The following is a 22,500-nucleotide window of genomic DNA, read 5'->3' as shown; positions in this document are numbered from 1 at the left end:
AAGGGAGGTGACTATTTTAACATTGCAATCTTATTTGATGTTTTAACTAACATAAACAAGCTTTATTTTTTTTTCTTTTTGACACTCTATCGGAGTTCTTGTATGTCAATGATCTAATTTTAAATTGAAATTTAATCCCACAGAAATTAGACATTGCTTATTTAACAGACTTGTTTCGTAAATTCAACGAGGTTAACATACATATGGTCATATGCATAGCCAGGATTTTTTTCGGTGGGAGATTTTGGGACTCCCCTCTTATCGACGCCCATGCATGTGGTTGTTATTACTTTTCAGTCTTCACCTTCAATTCGTTAGAAATCATTTTTTAAAAAAACATTCGAATTTCATAAATCTGAAAAATTAAATTCAGCAATATTATCTTACCAGGGGGTCTACCGAATACTTGAAAACATGACAAGGGGTCTACGAGCCAAAAAAGTTTGGGAACCACTGGACTAGATTAATTTAGATGGTTCAGAATCATTAGAGATTCAAGATCTTAAAAAAAAAAGTTTGCTCATGCGTCAAACCATGACTTATAGATATAGATATATTCTAGATCTAGATCTATCTAGATCTAATACTAATAATAAATATTGATCATAATCATAGGCCTACACTGACTACAGCTGAGGCCTTGAATGAATCTGGACAAAAATGTCTTAGGGTTGATTTTAACCAAAAAAAAAAAAAAAGGGTACAATTAAAAAAAAAGACTTATATTCTTAATTTTATTAAAATGCATATCACCTATCATTCGCTATATCAACTATATCGTAGACTTTAATTTATATATCACTATATAGATCTAATAATATGGAATATGGGCTCAATCGTCTCGGTTCAAGATTCAGGAAAAGAAAAAATTCGGTGTGGTGACGTCAATTTGATTGCAGTGTTTGTTTCCGATATGGTTTAGAATTCTTTCGCAAGACTTCTGACTTGCACGGACCATTTGTTAAATTTAGACTTTAGTCTAGATTTCAGGCCTTACACTTTGCGAACTTGAGCCCTTTGGTTGCCATTGCGCAAGAATTGAAATGTAAAAAGGAAAAAAAAAACTTTCTTCAAAGCAGCAACGTAGACTCTAGTCTAGACTCTTTAAGTTTAACTCTACTTTTCTCTAGTCATTAATTAAGTCAAGTCTAGTCAGGACTTACTTAGACTTACTAAACTTACTTGACAGTCTTGACTTAGGACTTAGATCTAGAGATCTAGAAATAGTAGATTATCTAGATTACCTATTCGCACTTACTTGACTTAGTCTTAGTCTTTAAAATTAAATTTAGATCGATATCTTTGGACCGTATACAGAGTAAGAGTTAGACCATAATTATAATAAATTCATTCACATTTTTATGATTTTATTGAGTAGATCTGCATCTAGATCTAGATCTTTTCAATCTAGAATAGATCTATCTGTTATTGTTATTCTATAAATATCTAGTCTAGAATTCTATATCTACTAGAAAGTCTAGATCTACATATACTAGCTAGATCTAGATATAGATCTAGAATAATATAGATTGTAACTGGAATAGATCTAATTTTGCCCAATTTAACTGAATTTTGATGGTAAAAAAAGTGAAATACAATGTTTATTTTGAGTGACTCTAGCCCCTAGGATTGGTCTAGAATTTATATAAAAATTATATTATTTATAGGTCTAGAGTCTAGATTAAATAGAATCTATCTAGACATTCTAGATTTGTCTATATTGACTATATTATTATTATAAGATAGATCTAGTCTAGACATTCTAGATTCTAGCGCTCTAGTCCTAGTGATTTACCGATTTAGATTCTTATTCTATTCTATATCAAGATCTAGACTAGTGTGTGAGTTGATTCTACCTAATCTAGAATCTACTTAGATCTATTAATATTCTATAACTTTCTTATCTTTTGATTATATATATGATATCTATATATGCTATATAATAAGTATAAATTTATTTTATAAATAGGACTAGATTTAGATCTATCACTTGAGACTGGAAGTATAGATCAAGATCTAGATTCTAGTTACAATTACATTGACTAAATGACGCGTAGTACGTTATTATCTTCTTTTTTGAAGTAACGTCTGTATTACCGTATATAAGATAAGATAAGATTCTGCTAGTTTTTATATGTAGACTCTAGATTCTAGATCTACCCAATCTAGATTTAGACCATATACATATATATATAATTTTTATTTACTATTTCTTTCTGACTAGATCTAGATCTATAGTGAAGTAACGTTTCCTCACACCCATAAGCCTAGTTACTATTTTTCATGTTTAGGTTTCTATAGCTCCGTATTGGTTAATCCTAGAAAGAAACTGAAACTATCTAGATGAAATCCTTAAATGATCTAACCGTAGGATAGCTCTTGAACAACTTGATAAAATACTGTCCCAAGCAGTAAGATTTGTCTGTGGAACCTTTAGGACAAGCCCAGTAAATGAGGCTGAAATAATGGCTAATGTAGGTCCACTAAACCTTAGGAGGGAAAGGTCAGTACTGACTTGCTTTGAGCAGTATAAAAGGCTGGATGAATACCTCCCAGCTAGAAAGATGCAGTCTTTTATGCATCATGCTACTAGACTATCTGATAAAGCTGGCCTCTCCACCAACCGACAAAACATTCAATGTTTTCATCCCCTTCCCCCATGGTGTCGCCCAATGACCCCAGACATACGCTTGAAACTAGTAAACCCTAATGCCACTTTAAGCTAAGTCATTCATCTAACGATCTTCAAATTCTAGCACTGGAGACCATTAACACCTTCAAGCCCAGTGCTATTTTTGCATATATATATATATATATATACTGATGGGTCAGCATCGATATATTCTGGAAGAGCAGGCTATGGAGCCTACATCAACTTTCTTGCTTCTGACTCAGTCAAAATCTTTTGACCATGTGGTAGTGTTTGCAGTTTTGATGTAGAGGCCATGGCAGTCTGTGAAGCCGTAAAAGTCATTGACTTTCAACTCAGCGAGGGACATTTGAGGGCAACACAGATTGTTGTGGTCACTGACTTAAAACCTGTACTACAGGCTTTGCAAAGCCATGGACCATGGTCCCCCAATATTGACACTGTCATCATGGCCTCACTCAACATAAAGCAACGCAATGGCACTCCTGTAATAATGCAGTGGGTACCGAGTCACATAGGTGTGACTGGCAACACTATTGCAGACTCCTTGGCCCACCAGGGAGGGCAAACAACACCAACGAACAGGCTGCGAGTCTTCATCATGCTCTGGCAATAATTAAAAAAAACAGAAATGGAAAAGTGGTTTGAGAGCTAGGACAAGTCCCAAAAAGCCAGCAGAGTCTGGGAGCACATGAGGCGCCCTGACCGCACTTCCCCTTGGTGGAGGTTGTCAAGGCCTGAGCAAGCTATTAGCACAGTGCAGGACAGGCCACTGTCCTGTTGGCTCATATTTCTCACGGCTATGGCCTAATTTTGATTCACAGTACACCCGCTGCGGGGAAGAAGAGGAAACCATGTCTCATATTCTGTTTGACTGCCCCAGACTTGCTGATCTCTGTCTCGACAGTTCTGACAACCAAAAATTCTCGACCTGTATAGTGACATGTATACACTACATTAGACAGCAGGTTTCTGTCGAGGGCTTTTGCAAGAGAGGATTTGAGCCTCTCAAGCCCTCACTCAAATAGAGTTTGGTGATGATGATGATGATAAAATCCTTATCCATTTGTCTAAAATACTGGTTTTGACTTAGTGTATTCCCCTATGCATAGTTAAAAATAAATCTGATGTCAAAGGAGTGCAGGGTAGGTATCGAAAAGCACAACTTCAACCACCTAGAGTTTTTTTCCCCTGACCATTGAACCGCAAAACTTTTAAACATTTTTCAAAGAGATATTATTATTATTTATGCTAGCCTGCTTGTTCTTTCAGATTTTCATATTTACTAGTGGATGGTTCACTGACATCAGAAGCACATATTTTGAACTATTTGCACTTATCTCTCAGTAAGTAGAATTTTAAAATAGATTTATAGGTTAGAAATTTTTTTTTTGTTTTGCTTTTACAGCTATACTACAGTAAGGGAGTAATATTTTAAAATATTTTTTTTTTGTTGTCTTTTAAAATTTAAAAAACAGGTTTTATTTCCTTTAATATTATTATTTTCACTTTTATTTAAAACTTTATTTTATTGCTGTATTAGTAACCATATTTGAAATTTAAGTAAAGTTGAAATGTACAGAAATGTTCACCATTATATCAACAGGTTCCTCATTAACTTTTATTGAGTGCTCAAAATATAATCTAAAAAAAAAGATGTCGTACCCTGTCTACCCCAGTGCAGTACCTCGAGCAGCCAATGAGTTTCTCTCAAAAGTAGAACTGTACATTGAATGTAAAAATTTGCTGAATCGTGATGTAATGTCCAAGTCAGATCCCTGTGCAGTTCTCTACATGTCTCGTAAAGGTGGTCCAATGGATGAGGTATTTAGAACTTTTTGTATTTATCTTTTTTTGCAACTATATTTTACCTGTAACTATCACTAAGAGACTAAATTGTTTTTTCTATAGATTTTTTTTTAATAATTTCAGATTGGTCGAACTGAGAATGTAAAGAATTGTTTAGATCCAAAGTTTGCCAAACCTATCACTGTCAATTATTACTTTGAGGAGGTTCAGAAAATAAAGATAGCTATCTATGATGTTGACAACACGACCTACACATTATCTGATGATGATTTCCTTGGCCAACTGGAATGTACATTGGGAACAGTATGTTTATTGGATTTTAAATGCAAATAATCTTACTCAAGTATTCTTATCTTATAAATTACAGATGTTACTTCAAAAGAGAAGATAAGTGCATCATATGCATTTCATTTGTCAATCTAGTAATGCATGTTAATCAGTGACTTTAACTCTACCAAGTCATTGGTTTTCCTAGCTGAGTCAGGCAACCCATTCCATGCTCTAATGCCACTATGGAAGAAGAACCACTTGTACGAATTGGACCTAGCATATGGAATAAGAAATGTGCCTTTATCTTGATGTCTTTCTGGATATTTTATTAGGTTTTGTATTTGTAAATTATGATTTAGTGTTTTATTATTATTGCTACTTTACTTTTTAAAATTCTGTCCTGAGGTGTCTCTCAATGTAGGGATTTTACTAATGGTATTACTATAATCAATTGTTAATATTTGTATGTTATAATCTAATTGATCTATTTTGCGTCTGTGCTAGTTTCTTTATGTTTTCTTCAGTTGAGGGGTACCAAACAGAAAGAGCACATTCTAATATTAACCGAACTGAGATTAAATAGCATTGTAGCTTTATGTTCTTGTTTGATTTCTAAAAATTTCTTTTACTAAACCCTAATGATTTGTTTGGGTTTTTAATAATTGCATCAATATGGGGATAGTATTAATAACTTTTCATTTATTAAAACACCTATATATTTTAAGTTTTTAGAATGTGTAACTGGTTTAACATGAATAAAATAAGTAATTTTTTAAAAATTTTTTTTTAGTTTTTTGTTACTCTTAATAATTGACATTTTTATGGGTGGAAAAACATGTTCCAAATCCGATTCCCATTTCTTTGAGGTAAACTTGAGTTTGCTGTCATTGGTGTTGATTTAGAGCCATTTAGAGCCAGTTTTTCTCTCCCTATCAGGAAATCCTGAATCCATTGGGGTGATGAACTAATTGTGCCAAAATATTTGAGTTTGTTAGTATTGATCACATATTTAACTTTTTTTTTTAGCTTAAGTAGTTCACTGCGTTTTGATTTTTAGCAGTGCAGTAAAGAAAATTGGCCATTTAATGTTATAAAGTTATTTGCATCATAATAATTTAAAAAAGTATATTAGTTTTAAATAAAATAGAAATACATGTTTTTTACCATTGAGTAATTCTATTGTAATTCTATTTATTCATTCTTTATTTTAATGTTAACTCTTTAAATCTTGTAAATTTATTCGCGATAATGATATAGGTTACACATAAAAATAGCTAAAGTAAAATATGAAATAATACAATAAGCAGATAAATTGTAAAGTACATTTTGTAAAATATGCACTGTAAATAATAATCCAGTGCCTATTTGAAGCTTTAAAAAAGAGACTTGAAAATCTTTTTTCAGCTGGTGTCCAATAGTCCATATGTAAAACCATTGCTGATGAAAGATGGGACCAATAAAGCTGGTAATGGTCAGATGACTGTAAGTAGAGATTCATTACATTTTGTTTAACTAGCAAAAATTGATAAGAGAATGTCATGGAGTTTGATGTCTCTGTTCCAGGTGAGAGCGGAAGAAGTTAAAGAAGGTGGTGAGGTGGCACAGATCATGTTCAAGGCCAAAAAGCTAGACAATAAGGTAACTAATGCAACATGGTGTTTTATTCAAATAGTCCTTTTAGTGTGTCATTCTAATTACAAACACTCTGCTTGTATGTTTTAGGGGGATAAAGAAATGGCTATTGTGACAAGAAAACTAGTATTCTGGATAATATTTTTTATTGTGATTTCTGTTAATCTCAAACTGGTGTAAATAAATTTCAAATTAATAATTAGTCAAAATGTTTAATTCAAATTTAATATTAAATAACCCTGAAAATTTCTGCCCAATTTTTTTTTTAAGTCCTTTCTTTTTGTATTCACTTCATAAAAATACATTTTAATAACATTCTGGCAATGTTAAAGATCAAGCTATTATTCTAACCAATTTCAAGAGTCACTTTGACAAAATCAATACATCCTAAGCAAAATCTATTTATGTATATTAACCCATCTCCCCTTGGCTTCAGCAAGAGATGTTAATCAAAATTACTTTTATCTATTTTGATATTGTTGCATGAAAAAAAAAGTTAGTTTTTTTTTTTTATTTTCTATATTGCTATATTACTAAAAAAAACAAATTTGGGTGTTTTCTGATCAAAGGATTTTATGGGTAAGTCTGACCCTTACCTTGAGATCATGAAGCCAACAATAGATGGTGGATGGCAAGTCATTCATCGAACAGAGGTGAAAAATTTACTTCTTTTCTTAGCAATCTAAGATGTTGAAAAAACACCTATAATAATTATTATTGTTACTGTACAGAATAGCCTCTTTAAGTAATACATCTCAGTTAATTATGCAAATTATTTTTCAGGTTGTTAAAAATAATTTGAATCCATCTTGGCGTCCAGTCAATATCTCTGTACACAGTTTATGTGGAGGTAACAGACAACAACCGATTAAGGTGAGTTGCAGATTATACTCTGTATGATATTGTTATGAACATAATGATAACAGAGTCAAAAACCATGTCCGCTTAGTATGGCTTTAATACACTGAATGACTACACAACACACATTTCGTGAACACATTCTTACGGACGAGTTACAAGCACATGTAAACATTAGAACAACAATCGATACAGCATATAATTTTCATAACATATATTTTCATAACATTTTTTTATTTTCAAAAACTATTATGGATCAGATTAGCAAAGTGGAACTAAATCTCTTACATTATCATTTATTTTCATATTTAATAAAAATCTTTCTGTGAACTGGACTATGAAAACTTGCAATAGTTAGAAGTGGTATGAAGAATAAATATAGTTTTTTCTGAAACAAGTTGTCTCAAATTTGTGATGTTATATGTTTGTTTGACTGTAGCTTGGTTTGATAGTTTGTAATGTGAGAGCTGGCTAAACTGTATTATATCACTTTATCTTCAGCATCTTACTACGAACAGAGTTACCTATAAGTACATATTTTGCGTATTTTGTATGCAAATATGAGTTCAACTTATCATCTAAAAATATACATTTCCCCCCACAAAAGCAAAAAAAAAAAATAAATAGAAAAACAAGTAGCTGCTAATCATATATGTAGATCAGGGCAGCTATGCCTGAAAATGGACTTCATATTCATCATCCCCAAACTCCATTTGAGTGAGGGCTTGAGAAGCTCAAATCCTCTCCAAAAACCCTGCTGTCTTATGTAGTGTATACATGTCACCATACAGATCGAGAATTTTTGGTTGTCAGAACTGTCAAAATGGAGATCAGCAAATCTGGGGCAGTTAAACAGAATATGAGACACGGTTTCCTCTTCTTCCCCGCAGTGGAGGCACCGTGAATCAAAATTTGGCCATAGCCGTGAGAACTATGCCAACAGGACAGTGGCCTGTCCTGCACTGTGCTATAATAGCTTGCTCAGACCTGGACAGCCTCCACCACTGGGAAGTGTGGTTAGGGCATATCATCTGCTCCCAGACTCCGCTGGCTTTTTGGGACTTGTCCTAGCTCTCAAACCACTTTTCTGTCCGTCTGTCCCGTTTAGATCTTGTAAACTAGAAAAGATATTGAAAATCTGACATCACAATATTATAGACCATTCAAAGTTCTGATGCAACGTCTACTTTTTTTTTTCCTGAAAGCGAAAAATCTAATTTTTAAAATCAGTTATGCAAGCAGTTTTTTTAAAGAGAAAAAGCTAATTGGTATGCATTATAAGTTAGAGCTAATTTAAAACGAATAGTAATCTTGTAAACTTCATTTTCTTGAACTTTTTTTTTATAGCGGAAATGTTGTTTTTTTTTTTTTTTTTTGAGGATTCGAATAAGAGATTGAGCCTTTTCAAAACAATTACATTATTTATAAGACTTCAGTTAGGCCAGGGGAGGCGCGGTAGCTGAACGGTAAAGCGCTTGGCTTCCGAACCGAGGGTCCCGGGTTCGAATCCTGGTGAAGACTGGGATTTTCAACTTCGGAATCCTTGGGCGCCTCTGAGTCCACCCAGCTCTAATGGGTACCTGACATTAGTTTTGGAAAAGTAAAGGCAGTTGGTCATTGTGCTGGCTACATGACACCCTCGTTAAACTGCAAACACTACCACATGTTCCAGAGATTTTGACTGAGTCAGAGCCAAGAAACTCGATGTAGGCTCCATAGCCTGCACTTCCAGAATCTATTGATGCCGACCCATCAGTATACGCAAAAATGGCACTGTGTTTGAAAACATTAATGGTCTCCCGTGCTAGTATTTGAAGATCGTTAGATGAATGACTTAGCTTAGTGGCATTAGGGTCTACTAGATTCAAGCGTATGTCTGGAGTCATTGGGCGACCCCAATGGGGAAGGGGATGAAAACTTCATATTAGAATATTAGATCTACCATAAGATGGTATCTTTTTTGGGTGCTGACACATGAAGATTTAAAATATTTACTAGATTTGCTGATGCAAATAAAGCAGAGTTCCTTTCAATGTGTCAATTCATTTCAAGTCTTCAAACTGATTTGAAATTAGTAGATTGTGTAGTATTCATTGGACTTTTTATATTTTATAGAATGTAGACTAAGTTTAGATCTAGATATTTTATCTTGTATTGCATTGTATGATGTCAGGCAAAATGAATTTACATAAATCTAGATTTAGATCTGGTCTGGATTCTAGATGTGACCAGTTTTGTACTACACTTAGATGTAGAACTAATCTAGATCAAAGTAGATCTAATTCTAATTATAAATTTAGACTACTGACTAGGTCCAGGATCTAGATATCTGTAACTAAATGTAGATCTACTGAAAAGCGCCATTTCTGCCATCTTATGAAGAGATTTATTGATCTCCTTTTTTGCAGAAAGTATCTTCTAGAGGAAATCTTAAGCTACTGTAATAGTCATTAGTGACTTTGCTAGGTTCCAATTTTGTATGAAAGCTTAAATTCAAAGAATGAAATCAGGTACATTCAAGGCTGAGTGTGTTTGCAAAAGGAAAGCTTTTTCGTATGCAGAAAATTAAAATTAAATTCTTGATTCTGTTTGTTGAATAAAACAACTTCCAGCATTAGTACCCAGAATAAATAGCTTTATCTTAAAACCGCTTGGGAGTTTATCTATTTAGCAGACTCAAGAGAAATAAGTTCAATGACTAATTAGGATTAACTTTAAAATGTTTGTTATTAGTGATTGTAGAGGATACCAAGCTTTCATTGTTGACTCTGCAAAGAATCGTCTGAAAGAAGAAAATCTGAATTCTTTCAAAATGTGATAAATTATTTCCTGTGTCTGCATAACTTGTAAAGAAAATACCCATTTTTTAAAATGAATTTTCTGTTGGGGCTGTTATGGAATCAGGAATAAAACATGCCCAGGTATGCTATTCTTCCTCAGTGTGGCACCCAGGTGTAATATCTAAAGATAACAACAAAAACCTATGGTCATACATTAAGTCTAAGAAAATGGAAACAACAGGCATAGCGCCATTAAAAGATGAACATAACATAATACATAATGATAATGAAACTAAAGCAAACATCCTAAACAAATACTTTGCATCAGCATTCTGAACCCCAGGAGACAAAGACATATTACTTAATTTGAACCAAGTAGACAACATAGAAGACATAGTAGTACAAGCAAATGGAATCCAAAAACTATTAGCCAACACCAAACCAAATAAAGCTTCTGGACCTGATGGTATTCCAGCTAGATTACTCAAAGAACTAAGCAATGAGCTGGAAACTGGAACAGACACAGTGCAGTGAGATTCATAACAAACATATATTCACGCTTAACTAGAGTAACACCTTTAGTAAAATCACTAAATTTAGAAAGCCTTCAGGACAGAAGACTCAAAAGTAAAGTAGCATTTATACATAAAACACTGAACCATAATCTTCAAATACAAAATCAAAATCTAATAAAATACTCAGAAAGACACAAAGATAAAGGCACATTCCTCGTCCCATATGCTAGGATAAAATTGTACAAATACTCCTTCTTCCCTAGTGCTAATAGAGCATGGAATGGGTTGCCTGAGCTAGACAGGAAAACCAGTGACTTGGCAGAATTTAAGTCATTGGTTAATATGCATGACTAAATGCATGACGCGTATGACGTAATCATCTTCTTTTTTGAAGTAACGTCTGTATTATATAAGATAAGATAAGAAGCGATTACTTGAGGAAGTAATTAGGCTAAATGAATAGCTAAACAAATCTTCAGTGGGATCGTCCAAGGGAATGTGAGAGCTTTCCCATTGCACTGTGCAGAGTTGAAAGAAATCTTCCATTTCCCTGTCGATAATCCATGCGCTGTTCCTCAAGGGACCGTTACACTAATGGCGAGTCCTGTGCTGTTAACTTGGTACAACGAAGGAAAATGGAGGGGGTTCCTGGTGTACTCGGCCTTTGGCCGTGCATTCTAGTCCATGCGCCCGGAGTGATGGATATATCAGAAATAGCAATGTTTTACATAGGCATTGACTTGGACCTCTTCCAGACAGAATGGTTGGTTCAAGCAGGCTTACACGCCTAGAGTTCGAAGAGCCTTCAGCTCAACTATTTTGACAATCAAACAGAATAAAACATATAAGGCATTATGATAAAAAAATCATTTGCCAAGTCACAAGAACAGCATTATTCTAACATATTCTAGTAAAGTATATATGAACAAGTCTAAAAGTGTTAATATTTTGACAAATGTACAGAATGTCTTATAACTTTATGCTTTGTTAATTTTTAGGGTTGCTGCATTTCATGTATGTTACATGCTTGAATGATTTTAGTCTTTCCTAAGTATATTTCTTTATATCTAGGAAAATAAACATTTGCCATTCAAACTACACATTTTTAGGTCTGTGAATATACATTTCCATTTTAGCATGTATGCATCTCTGTATAAACTTCTGCTGATTGCAACACAATAAGTTTGAAACACTGAGGATAATAAGGGTTTAAATGCTATTTCATTATTGACATGCAATTTTTTTTCCAAATATATAAATAAGCATTATTGAATGGCCTGTATTTCACATTTTTTAAATCTATCTATACATAGAATATTTATTACGTTAAAATAATTGTTAAAAAAATATTAGAATGTCTAAGAAATACTTTATTAGCATTGCAATATTTGTAAGTGTATGTGTGAATATTGAAAAAAAGAAACATTAGCTCCTTTGTGTTTTCACCAGATTGATTGCTATGACTGGGACAGTGATGGCTCCAATGACTACATTGGAGGTTTTACAACAACACTAGAAGAAATACTCAAGTCATCTGCAGGAGAGGTTTGTGTCATAACATTGTAATTTTTGTCGTAACTTGCACAGACTAGAAAATGTTCAAACATTAACTATAGTTTGAAAATATTGCAATTGAATACTAACATTTTTATTGAAGTCACAGTGCAGATCTAGAGCTATCTTACTATTAACATAACAAACTTCAATTGATCTTAGTATTCTTCTTCTTCTTCTAGCCAGCTTTTTGCTGCTGAGCTGTGAGCTCTTTTGCAGACTGTGCTAAGGAAATATAGTGTTGATCTTAGTATAAATTTATTTGGATTGCCATAATTTTAATTTATATTCATTTTTAGATTTCATTCCCTTGCATCAATCCCAGCAAGCAAGCTAAGAAAAAAAATTATACAAATTCTGGCGTTATCTTTATCTCCTCATGTCAGGTAATATTTGTTGCTTGAGCATTAGTAATAATTTAGTTTTTCATTGTATTGTGACATGATAATTATTTAGTTATTTTCCCTTTTTTTTTTTCATCAGCTTGTTAAAGAACACACATTTTTAGAATATGTTTTTGGGGGAATGCAAATAAATTTTACAGTAAGTACATAAAAGGTCTTTATAAAACTAGAATTTTTAAAAATTTCATTTTTTATGTTTGGTAATAGGTGATTTGAGAATACATGCACAGAAATAGAATTATATATATATATATATATATGGACCATTTTTTTTCCCAATGTTTAATGATTAGGTGGGTATAGACTTCACAGCATCAAATGGCAATCCTTCCCAGTCTTCATCCCTTCACTACATCAATCCCTATGCTCCTAATGAATATATGGCTGCTATTAAAGCTGTTGGAGAAGTGTGTCAGGACTATGACTCGTAAGTTAATACAGACTTTCAATGCTTATCAAACATTGACTATGAATGATAATAGTTATTAATTGCTGGTGAATTCAGTAAATAATAATAGTCAGAATGGCCTCACAGTCATATTGCACATGTACATTCAGAAATCCATATCACAATTTTGTAAAATACATATCACAGCCATTGCAGCCAATTTAATTGTAAGCATTCCATATCCATACCATAAAAACAGACCTGCCTACTGTTACGCAAAATGAGTATTCGTTACGCAAAATCTCCCAAAAATGACCGCCAGTACGCAAATACGAATTTAACCTGTCGTGTTACGCATTTTGTATGCTTTTTTTTCTCCTCTCTAGACTAGCTTACAAGCGGTCACGGAGGTCACGCTAAGCCGTCCTGTGGGGAGAGGGGGGAAACAGAAAAGGTGGGGTGAACACAATGTGCCCAGATCTATATGTTGATTTGTTCTTAATAGCAATTAGATGTCTAGAAATGAAGAACGCGAGAGTGAGGGAGTGGCAGTTTGGTACCAGGTTGGTACCGTCAGTTAGCTGATACACCAACGTGACTTTTTTTTTTTTGTAAGTTCATTTGTAGAAATTAATTATGTTGGTGCATTCCTGATTCCCGTATTCATTTGTATAGAAAACAATATCGAAGTGCTATCGATTCAAAACACATTGAGTGACATTGTAGATATCTAGTCTAGATCTAGATCTGGATTCTAGATCTAGAATGATAAGAATCTAGATAACTTGTTATACAGGAATAGATCTAGCTAGTCATTACGTTATGATTCTCTACATTACTCTACAATCTAGTTATAGTATGATTTAGAATTTAGATTGACTAGATCTAGATCGATAACATCTACTACCATCTAGTCTAGATCTAGACTAGTCACTATATTCTTAGTCTTAGTATATTGTAGATCAAGGATGAAGGTAGGCCTACAAAAGTTTGGAGTAGACCTACGTTTGTAGCGGATCCACGGCATCTGTAACACTCTTGAGCTCAGATCTAGAATAGATTATATTCATTAAATAGACATAGTCTAGATCCATATCTAGTCTAGATATCATCTCTATTGATCTAGATTTAGATTGTAGATCTAATCATGACATCTAGTATTATATATATATATGACAAAATAGTGGATCGGGTAAGTGTTATGCATTCTGGTGCCAAAATACGCATTTTGACCGTAAGTGTTACACATTTGGACTTTTTTTGGTAGGCAGGTCTGTAAAAATATTATGCATATGTTATATTTATGGATAGTTTTCTTGAAACAGCTTGATAACTATGACTTATGGTAAAATTACTTGTTTTTATAAATTGCATTACATTTAGTCAATTAATTTCTATATTAAGACTAAATAAGCTTTCATAATAATTGTGGGATTCTTTGGATTAGGATAGCTTAAAAAAATAAGGTGACCAGATGTTCTGACTTAGGCGGGACAGTCACATTTTGGATAGTCTATGACATTTTTTATAAATTGGTCAGGGCAGGATGGCCAAAATTCCTGTTTTCGTCATACATAGTTTGCATGCAATCTTTAAAAGAATATGTTGATGTGAAATATTGAAGAATTTTAGGCTCTTTTTGCCTGTGGTAGAGTGAAATCTTAAATTATATCCTGCTTTGAAATTATATTTACTGTCCCAAGAGAAGTGCCCCACTAAAATCAAAGGTTTCTTTTAAAACCCATGTGCTGAACTGTGACTGCATTTTGTAAACAACATTGAGGCAATACAAAATGCATCAGTTCTGTTTATGGAGGCAAGAACCCAAACCATGGTTTCAGAGCAGTAACTTCGTAAAATGATGAAAGTACCGGTCCATCTTTGTAACAGCTGTGAGAGAGAGAGAGATAAGACTTATTTAAATTTAAATCTTTTTTTCCTTTTTAAAATGCACTATTGCTTTCATAAAAATCGCTCCCTAATATCTGGTCACCTTTGAATAGCAGGCAAAGAAGGCAACAAGTTTTTTAAACTAAATCACACAATAATTATGAAACATAACATAATCATACATTATAAACATTAACAACTCTCTCTCTCTCTCTCTCTCTCTCTTCATTGCTTTACACTAGTGCTAAATCCAATCAGACTCTCATTCTCGGCATTACACTTACAAATCACACCCAGATAACATAAAAACAAACAAACAATAATTCTTAATGTCTACTATTCTTCCGTTTATATCCTAGCAATAGTATTCAAATTTATTTTTCCATTTACTCAGTGATAAGTATTGTTCTTTCATAAAAATGTTATCTCTACTGCTCATGCTTTTAAACTTCATACACATGGGCATGCAAGATCTTACTTTCTATGTGTGTTGTTTCCTCCAGAGACAAGTTATTCCCTGCTTTAGGTTTTGGTGCCCGAATTCCACCATCTACTCAAGTATCCCATGAATTTGCAATTAACTTCAATCCTCAGAATCCATTTTGTGCAGGTATGTCTAGCACTACAGCTTGTTTATCTTCTGTTTATGCTTGTATGTTGGTAAGTATATGTTCTCTTAAGCACGTATGGTTCAAGTATATCTGTTTACTTAAGCTTGTAAGCTTTCTTTCTTTTCTCTTGTTGGCATCTTTATCCTAGTTTGTTGTTAAAAGTCACTCTCATAATTAAGCGTTCATTTGTTCCATATCGCATTAGGCTGGTTATCAAAAAAAAAATTTTTCCCCACCAGTTTAAGGGCCTACATTTAAGAATATCTCTTAAGTGCCAAGCATGACTCATGTAGAAAAATAAAATATATTTAAAATGTTTCTTTTATCTATAAAAAAAATTTGAAAACTTTATTATAATTTTTAGTTGTTTGATGTTGTTTTCATAATTTAAACTAGTTTCCAATAAAAGTAATATATTATTGTAATTGTCTCCCAAGGTATTGATGGAGTTCTAGCCGCCTACACCAACTGTATACAGTACGTACAGTTATATGGTCCCACCATTGTTTCACCCATCATCAACCATGTGGCAAGGTTTGCACAGGCTGCCCAGCAGGAAGAGCCAGCCAAGGGAGCACATGTAAGCAAGCATCATTTTAGTCTGCTTCTATAGTGTTAACTTCTACATTTATTTCACATACACTTGAGTTTCCTAATAAGTTACCTATTGTTTTGTTATGTTTTCTGGCGTTTTAAAACTACTTTTGAACAGCTCATTGTACTTCATGCCTTACATTTCTAAATTTTTTATTTGGGAATATTCATAGAAATAATCTAACTCATAGGAAATAAATAAACCCTTTACATTTGTTCTTAGGCTTACTATGTACTAAGTCAAAGGAAATAAATAAACCCTTTACATTTGTTCTTAGGCTTACTATGTACTAAGTCAAAGGAAATAAATAAACCTTAGGCTTACTATGTACTAAGTCAAAGGAAATAAATAAACCCTTTACATTTGTTCTTAGGCTTACTATGTACTCCTTCTTCTGACTGATGGTGTGTTGAGTGATATGGGAGACACCAAAAATGCCATTGTACAAGCCAGCAAGCTACCAATGTCACTCATCATTGTAGGGGTGGGCAATGCAGATTTCTCTGACATGAATGAATTGGATGGTGACAATGGTGTTCTTAAGTCACTGTCTGGAGAGCCAGTTAAAAGAGACATTGTACAATTTGTCCCCTTTAGAGAATTTAAACAGGTCAGTGTGTTTTAACCTGATAAGGCAATTGGTTTTGTGTTTGTTTGTTGAGAATTTAAACAGGTCAGTGTGTTTTAACCTGATGTGGCCATTGTTTTTTTGTGTAGTGTCACGATCATCAATAGTGCTAATGTCACAATCTAAGATGGTGCCAGATGTTAAGATTATACTTGATCTATATTGCACTATCATTGACCTTGGTCGCCGAGGATTCAGAAATCGTCAGTTGATAAGATGATCATCTAGAAGTTGCTAGTTGATAATAGGATCATCTAGAAGTTGCCAGTTGATAATAGGATCATCTAGAAGTTACTAGTTGACAAGACGATCTAAGTATATTATTATATATTCAATGAAGAAACTTCTCTTCGTCTAAAACAATTACTTTAATTCAAAACTTGAAAAAGCTATTCACAAATAATTACAATGGTTAAATGTACTTGAATGAAATAAGTGATCTATACTATAATATAATTGAGTTCTAACACTAGACTCTCGTACATGTTATCTCTAACACGTTCCACACCAGACTGGCGTCAATCTAGAATCTTCCCGGGCTCTAGAGCGTAATCACATGACTAACATCTCTACACTGCAAGGCCAACCAATAAATGCAGCTCAAAATACAATAATTAATATTTCTAACCAAACACATTCACTCCAAAACACATGTTTGTTGCGTGATGGAAATTCCCGAGCTAACAAGTTCTGGCTGGTAACCTTGGGTGGCTAAATATAGATACAGTGTACATGACATGTAGATATAGAATAGTTTTCTTGATATCAAAAGCACTGATTGGTTGATTAAAAGCACTGATAGGTTGATTGATTTTTAAGGGACAGCAACTTCTTATACAAGGATAACTTTATCTCTTTCATGATACATACTTTAATCCTTGTAATTAAGAACATTTTTTTTATTTAAGTACTTTGTTTTAGTGTGAGTTTCACAGTGACAAACCATAGTTGCTTTTCCCATTAAATCTTAGATATCTAAGTAGGTATTTGGTGTTATTTTTTTTTTAATCTCTAAAAGTTTTGTTTATATTATTATCTGATGTAATTTTTTATCCATTTAAATTGAATATATATATATATATTGTTTTTACACCTTGTAGAAGTCACCAGCAGAATTGGCTAGTCATGTCCTAGCAGAAGTCCCCAAACAAGTCACATCCTATTATAAAATGAGAGGTATTAAGCCAAGTCCTCCTAGGGTTGCTCCAGCAGGTCCAGTCTACCCTGGACAGGCTCCAGTAATGCCACCTGGGCCAGCAGCACCATCACCAGTAGTTTAAAGCATGTAGACTTGTGTCCGTTATGACATCATTCTTGTTTTTTGAGTCTTATGTTGTTTTGTTGATGTTTTTTTTTTCTACTTTTATTCTAATTGTTGTTGTTTGATGTTTTTACTTTTTGATGTGATCTCTTCTTTATGGATATATGTTAGACAATTACAGTTCCAATTTTGTTTTCTTTCAAGTCTTCAGGTTTATATTTATTTTTATTATTTTAAAGTGTTTTTTTTTTTTAATTAATCAAAGCCAAAATGTTTTGCTCTAAGTACATGACTCGAAAACACATTTCAAATGATAAGGTCACCTCATATTAGGTTGAGAATGTCTGTAAAAGCTATAAGTCTGATTCTGTCAGATATGTTTGTATTATTTGTAAGACATACATTCACATTTATTCATTCTAGAACTTATTAGGTTATACTCAGCAATATTAAGGTTTTACCCTCATTTATTACCAAATCTTTAACTTGGTATTACACACGAGATCACTTCATTTCTTTTATACCATCTCTGGTGTAGGAAAACTGTGCAACATATATTATAGGTGTTGAACAAATGAATTCCAAAGAACAACATGTACATATATTTAGTACAATATAAAGAAAAAAGTCATTTGGCAGTATCAGACCAATTTGACTTGCTCAAGTATTTATCTTCTAGTGAAGTCACTCTCAATATTCTATATTACGTGCACCATTTTGTTCTACATTCTTTTACTATTATTGTAGTACTTGTAATGTGTATTTTACATCATTTAAATTTGTGTCTTCATTTCTATCAGCTTATTATTGTAGTTTTCATTTACAATGGACTTGTTCATTTATTTTGCTAAATTTCTGTTAATTGTATTCAATGGGCATATCAAGTTTATTCATTCTTTTAGTAAAACACATTTTTTTTTCAATAAACTTCTAAACATTGTTTTAACATGGTATGTAATGTTATTATCTAAATGATTTTATTATCACAATGTTTTATACAAATATTTAAAAACATTTCCTCTGGTTTTATGTTCAGCTTTTGGATTATAATGCCAAGACATGTTACCTATTCATTGATTTGAAGGTTGCACCAAATTGTTGCATAAGAATACTTGAAAACTGCATTTACATTATTTTTTTAAAGCCAAACTATTATCTTCAGCACCTTGCTATGAACTTAAAAATTATTGTTACACAATTTCTTTGAAACGTTATGGATAATTGTTTAAATGTTATTTCATAATTGATATGCTAATTATTTCAAATATCTAAATAAGCATTATTGAATGCCCATGTGTCAAAATTTTTTATACATCTATGCATAGTATATATATATTTATATTCAGCTAAAACATGGTTCCCATTTATCTTAGTTTGATCCACAAGCAAAGTTAACATGGCAAAAAGATTTCTCTTGTATAGAAAAGTATCTCAGGATTTCTGTTATTTAGTTTAAAGTAGAAGTACTTAGGCATTACTGCACTTGGTCAGTGATTTTGTTTCTAGCAGCTTAAACAATGTATGTATGCTAAACTTTCCTGATTTTGTTTCTAGTTGATAAATGTATGTATGCTAAACTTTCCTGATTTTGTTTCTAGTTGATAAATGTATGTATGCTAAACTTTCCTGATCCTCCTGGCAGAATGCTGTGATTGTATAGAACTGAAACTCAAAATTGGACAATGAACTGTTCACTTACCACAGTGACTGTTCACATTCGTTTTGACCTCTATGTTCAATGTGAATGGGGCTTGGGGTTCATTATGAATGTACATTTTACTAGAGAATTCTTTTGTTCCTGTAATTTTTTTCTTTAATCAGACTTTTTTTTTAATTCACAAAATAGGTCAAGCTCTATGTTACATTACTTCAATAAAAAAGCTATCTTAGGATACAAAGTGAAATGTATCAGAGAATTGTATTGTACCATAGGTAATAGACATATACGATACCACTTCAATTAGTACTGTGTTCATTGGCTGATCATTCATCTGTTTATGTCAAGACTCCTCTAAGCAATATGTCAAATCCCTCTGCAGCTGTTACATGGCCCTTTGTTAAACAACTTCTGGTAGATCTGAACCTTTTTTTTTCTTTCTTGTTTTCTATGTTAGAAGTTTCTGTTTGATGTTGGTGAGCAATACACCAGTAACTTTCATCCATGTTGAGGAGGCCATTGCTGTTTAACCCTTTTGCCATTATGAATAACTATGCTTGTCACCTGCTGTAATTTCACTGTGTCAAGGACACTGCCTGGTTTTAGTGTCTGGCTTCTATCATTATGTTGGCATCAGTCTATCTATATGTATGGACCATTATAACTGACATCTGTATCAAATTAATATTTTCTTTTTTATGCATAGACTTAAAGTGTGTTCAAAAATTAAGTGTTGTAACGTTATGTAGACCAAATTAAGAAGTTTGTTTTTCATTTCTGTAAAAGTTATTGGAGCTTACAGGATTTCATGTATATAATAAAACTATAAAGCTTTGTTTCATACATTAGCCATTTCTAGTTTCATTCAAATCTGCTAGCATTTTAGTCATTAAAACAAATTGAGGTTAAATTATTAATTTTTTTGGTCGAATCCTGAACAGTTATGTCTATAAGCTAGTTTATGTCTACTAATGTGTTTTATCAAGTTTGACCCCTGTTCATAAGGAAATTTGGGTAAGAATAAAATAAACTCATCACATTTCATAATGTGTAGAAACAAATTTCGATCTATATTTATTTACAGTATAATTGTTAATATTGAATCGTTTTGTTTTTTTGTTTTACCTTTTGTTCCAATCTAGCAATCTTGTATTTTTATGTGTGTGCTCATTTTTACAAGTCTATTTTTGTACACTTGTTTCCCCAATTACTAAAATATGCTACAAATTATTTCAATTTTTAAATTATTGTTTTTTTGGGCAATACTTAACTTCAGATAAGATTTTCATTGCAGGCAATTTCCTTTTCTATAGCAAGTAGATGTCTTCCCTAACAAAACATCACCTTCATTTGCTCAAAAATGTCATTTGTTTTGTTTTTTTTGTAATATGCAAAATTGATAAACCTTTTTTTTCTGTTTTGTGACATTTATAGAGCTTTGACTTGTGTGTCTAGTCTTTTTTTTTTTATTTTTTTTTTTTTATAACTTTAGATTATAGAGATGGACAGTTTTATGTCAGCTTATATTGTTTGGTTTTTATTCAATTGAAATATAATGAACTGACACATTTTGAAGACAATCTCTTTAAGTGATGTATTTTTGTATGATTCATTGGATGTGACTGTTTTTTAAATGTATTTGTTGATAAATTTTTTTTTATATAGACATTTATATGTATACTTTATATTTACATATATATCTTCATATACATTGATGCATTCATTTGATTTTGTCATAGAATCTAAATATAAATAAAGAACAACAAACACTTTTGTTATTTTTATTCAATCCTGGTAATTTTAGAAGCAGTTCATGTTAACCTCACACCCACTACATCAATAAAAAGCTTAATATCTTCTTGTTCTTGAGAATGTCAGGTAGAGTTGAGCCTTCGGCTCTTGGAACTCTAGGCCAGCAAAAGTGAACAAGAGCTCTCTCTCACCGGCCTGAATGAGAATAGTGTACACTGTTCTGTCTAGCAGGTGGGTCAGACTCATGGCAAGAGGCTGCATACACTAAGACCCCCGCCATTTTCCTTTTCTATACCAGGCTAACCGTGTGGGACACGCCATTTATGTAACGGCCCCTTGAGGAACAGTGCCTGGATTGTGACAAGGTTGTGGGAGCTTTTTTACAACTCCGCACAGTACAATGAGGATGCTCTCGCACCCCCTTAGGCACCCCCACGGGAGTCTTGTTTTGCTACCCTTTAGCCTAATCGTTTCCTCTTACGATCGTTTCCACCCCGGCGCCACTATGAGGCAGGGTAGCATGCCCGGGAAAAGCATAATATAAAATTTAAAAAAAAAGAGAGAGAACCTATCTTAAGAAAAGAACTCCATATTTACAACTGTATCAATAATATAGAATTTATTTCCCTTCTTTGATAGCAAACAATATAATTAATTGACTAATTGGTTAATTTTTTAATTGATTCATGTTTTGTTAGATACCGGTACAATAAATAATTATGGAAAGTTTCAACTGGATCTGAAAATGGGTGTGGAAGAAATAACCTGTACAATTATATAAGGGGACAAAACCACACATATCTATCCATATCTCTTAATGCTAAAATATTAATTTCCTTTGTTGGTATCAATCAACATTACCAGTAATTAATTGATTAATTGGTTAATCTTTTTTAAAAAATTCGTGTTTTAAGTACAATAAATGTTTAAAGTTCCAACTTGATCCGAGTATGGATGTTGGCGAAATTGCGTGTTCAAAATTTTTAACAGACAGATTGAGTTGATATAAGCTATGTAAAAATGAGTCAACTTTTTAAAATGTTTAAAAGATCTACTTAAAGAGTCTTTGATTCAGGAAGTTCATTACTGTAAGCACAGCTTTGTTATTTTTTTAACCTTCAGACTGATTAAAATAGTAACTCAGAGGTCTATGCTACATTATGTTGAATTAAACTTTTCATGAAAGTGATAAGTGCACACAGAGACTGAGAAGACTTTATATTGTTATAACTCTGGTGCTAATAGG

General features: G+C 32.8%; 1 protein-coding gene across 3 annotated transcripts; it reads left to right on the top strand.

Moving 5' to 3' along the window:
• The first annotated feature begins 885 nt into the window (after nt 1–885).
• On the top strand, nt 886–21,273 carry LOC106059366 (copine-3-like). Of its 3 annotated transcripts, none has more exons than XM_013216958.2 (16): nt 886–1,045; nt 3,923–3,996; nt 4,257–4,474; nt 4,583–4,762; nt 6,134–6,211; nt 6,293–6,367; nt 6,931–7,014; nt 7,145–7,234; nt 11,964–12,059; nt 12,368–12,454; nt 12,552–12,611; nt 12,766–12,899; nt 15,254–15,360; nt 15,799–15,941; nt 16,330–16,566; nt 17,685–21,273. In XM_013216958.2, exons 3-16 carry the CDS (start codon nt 4,307–4,309, stop codon nt 17,862–17,864), a joined length of 1,719 nt encoding a protein of 572 aa, XP_013072412.1. In that variant the 5' UTR covers nt 886–1,045; nt 3,923–3,996; nt 4,257–4,306; the 3' UTR covers nt 17,865–21,273. The 3 variants fall into 3 exon arrangements, with proteins under 3 accessions (XP_013072412.1, XP_013072413.1, XP_055891468.1); XM_013216959.2 differs by having other exon boundaries at nt 887–1,318; XM_056035493.1 differs by lacking the exon at nt 3,923–3,996 and having other exon boundaries at nt 887–1,318.
• The last annotated feature ends 1,227 nt before the right edge of the window (nt 21,274–22,500 follow it).

Source organism: Biomphalaria glabrata, chromosome 7 (genome assembly GCF_947242115.1).
Source record: "Biomphalaria glabrata chromosome 7, xgBioGlab47.1, whole genome shotgun sequence".
NCBI classification, from domain to species: domain Eukaryota; kingdom Metazoa; phylum Mollusca; class Gastropoda; family Planorbidae; genus Biomphalaria; species Biomphalaria glabrata.
The sequence above is the reverse complement of the archived record's forward strand: the minus strand, read 5'-3'. Positions and strand labels throughout refer to the sequence as shown.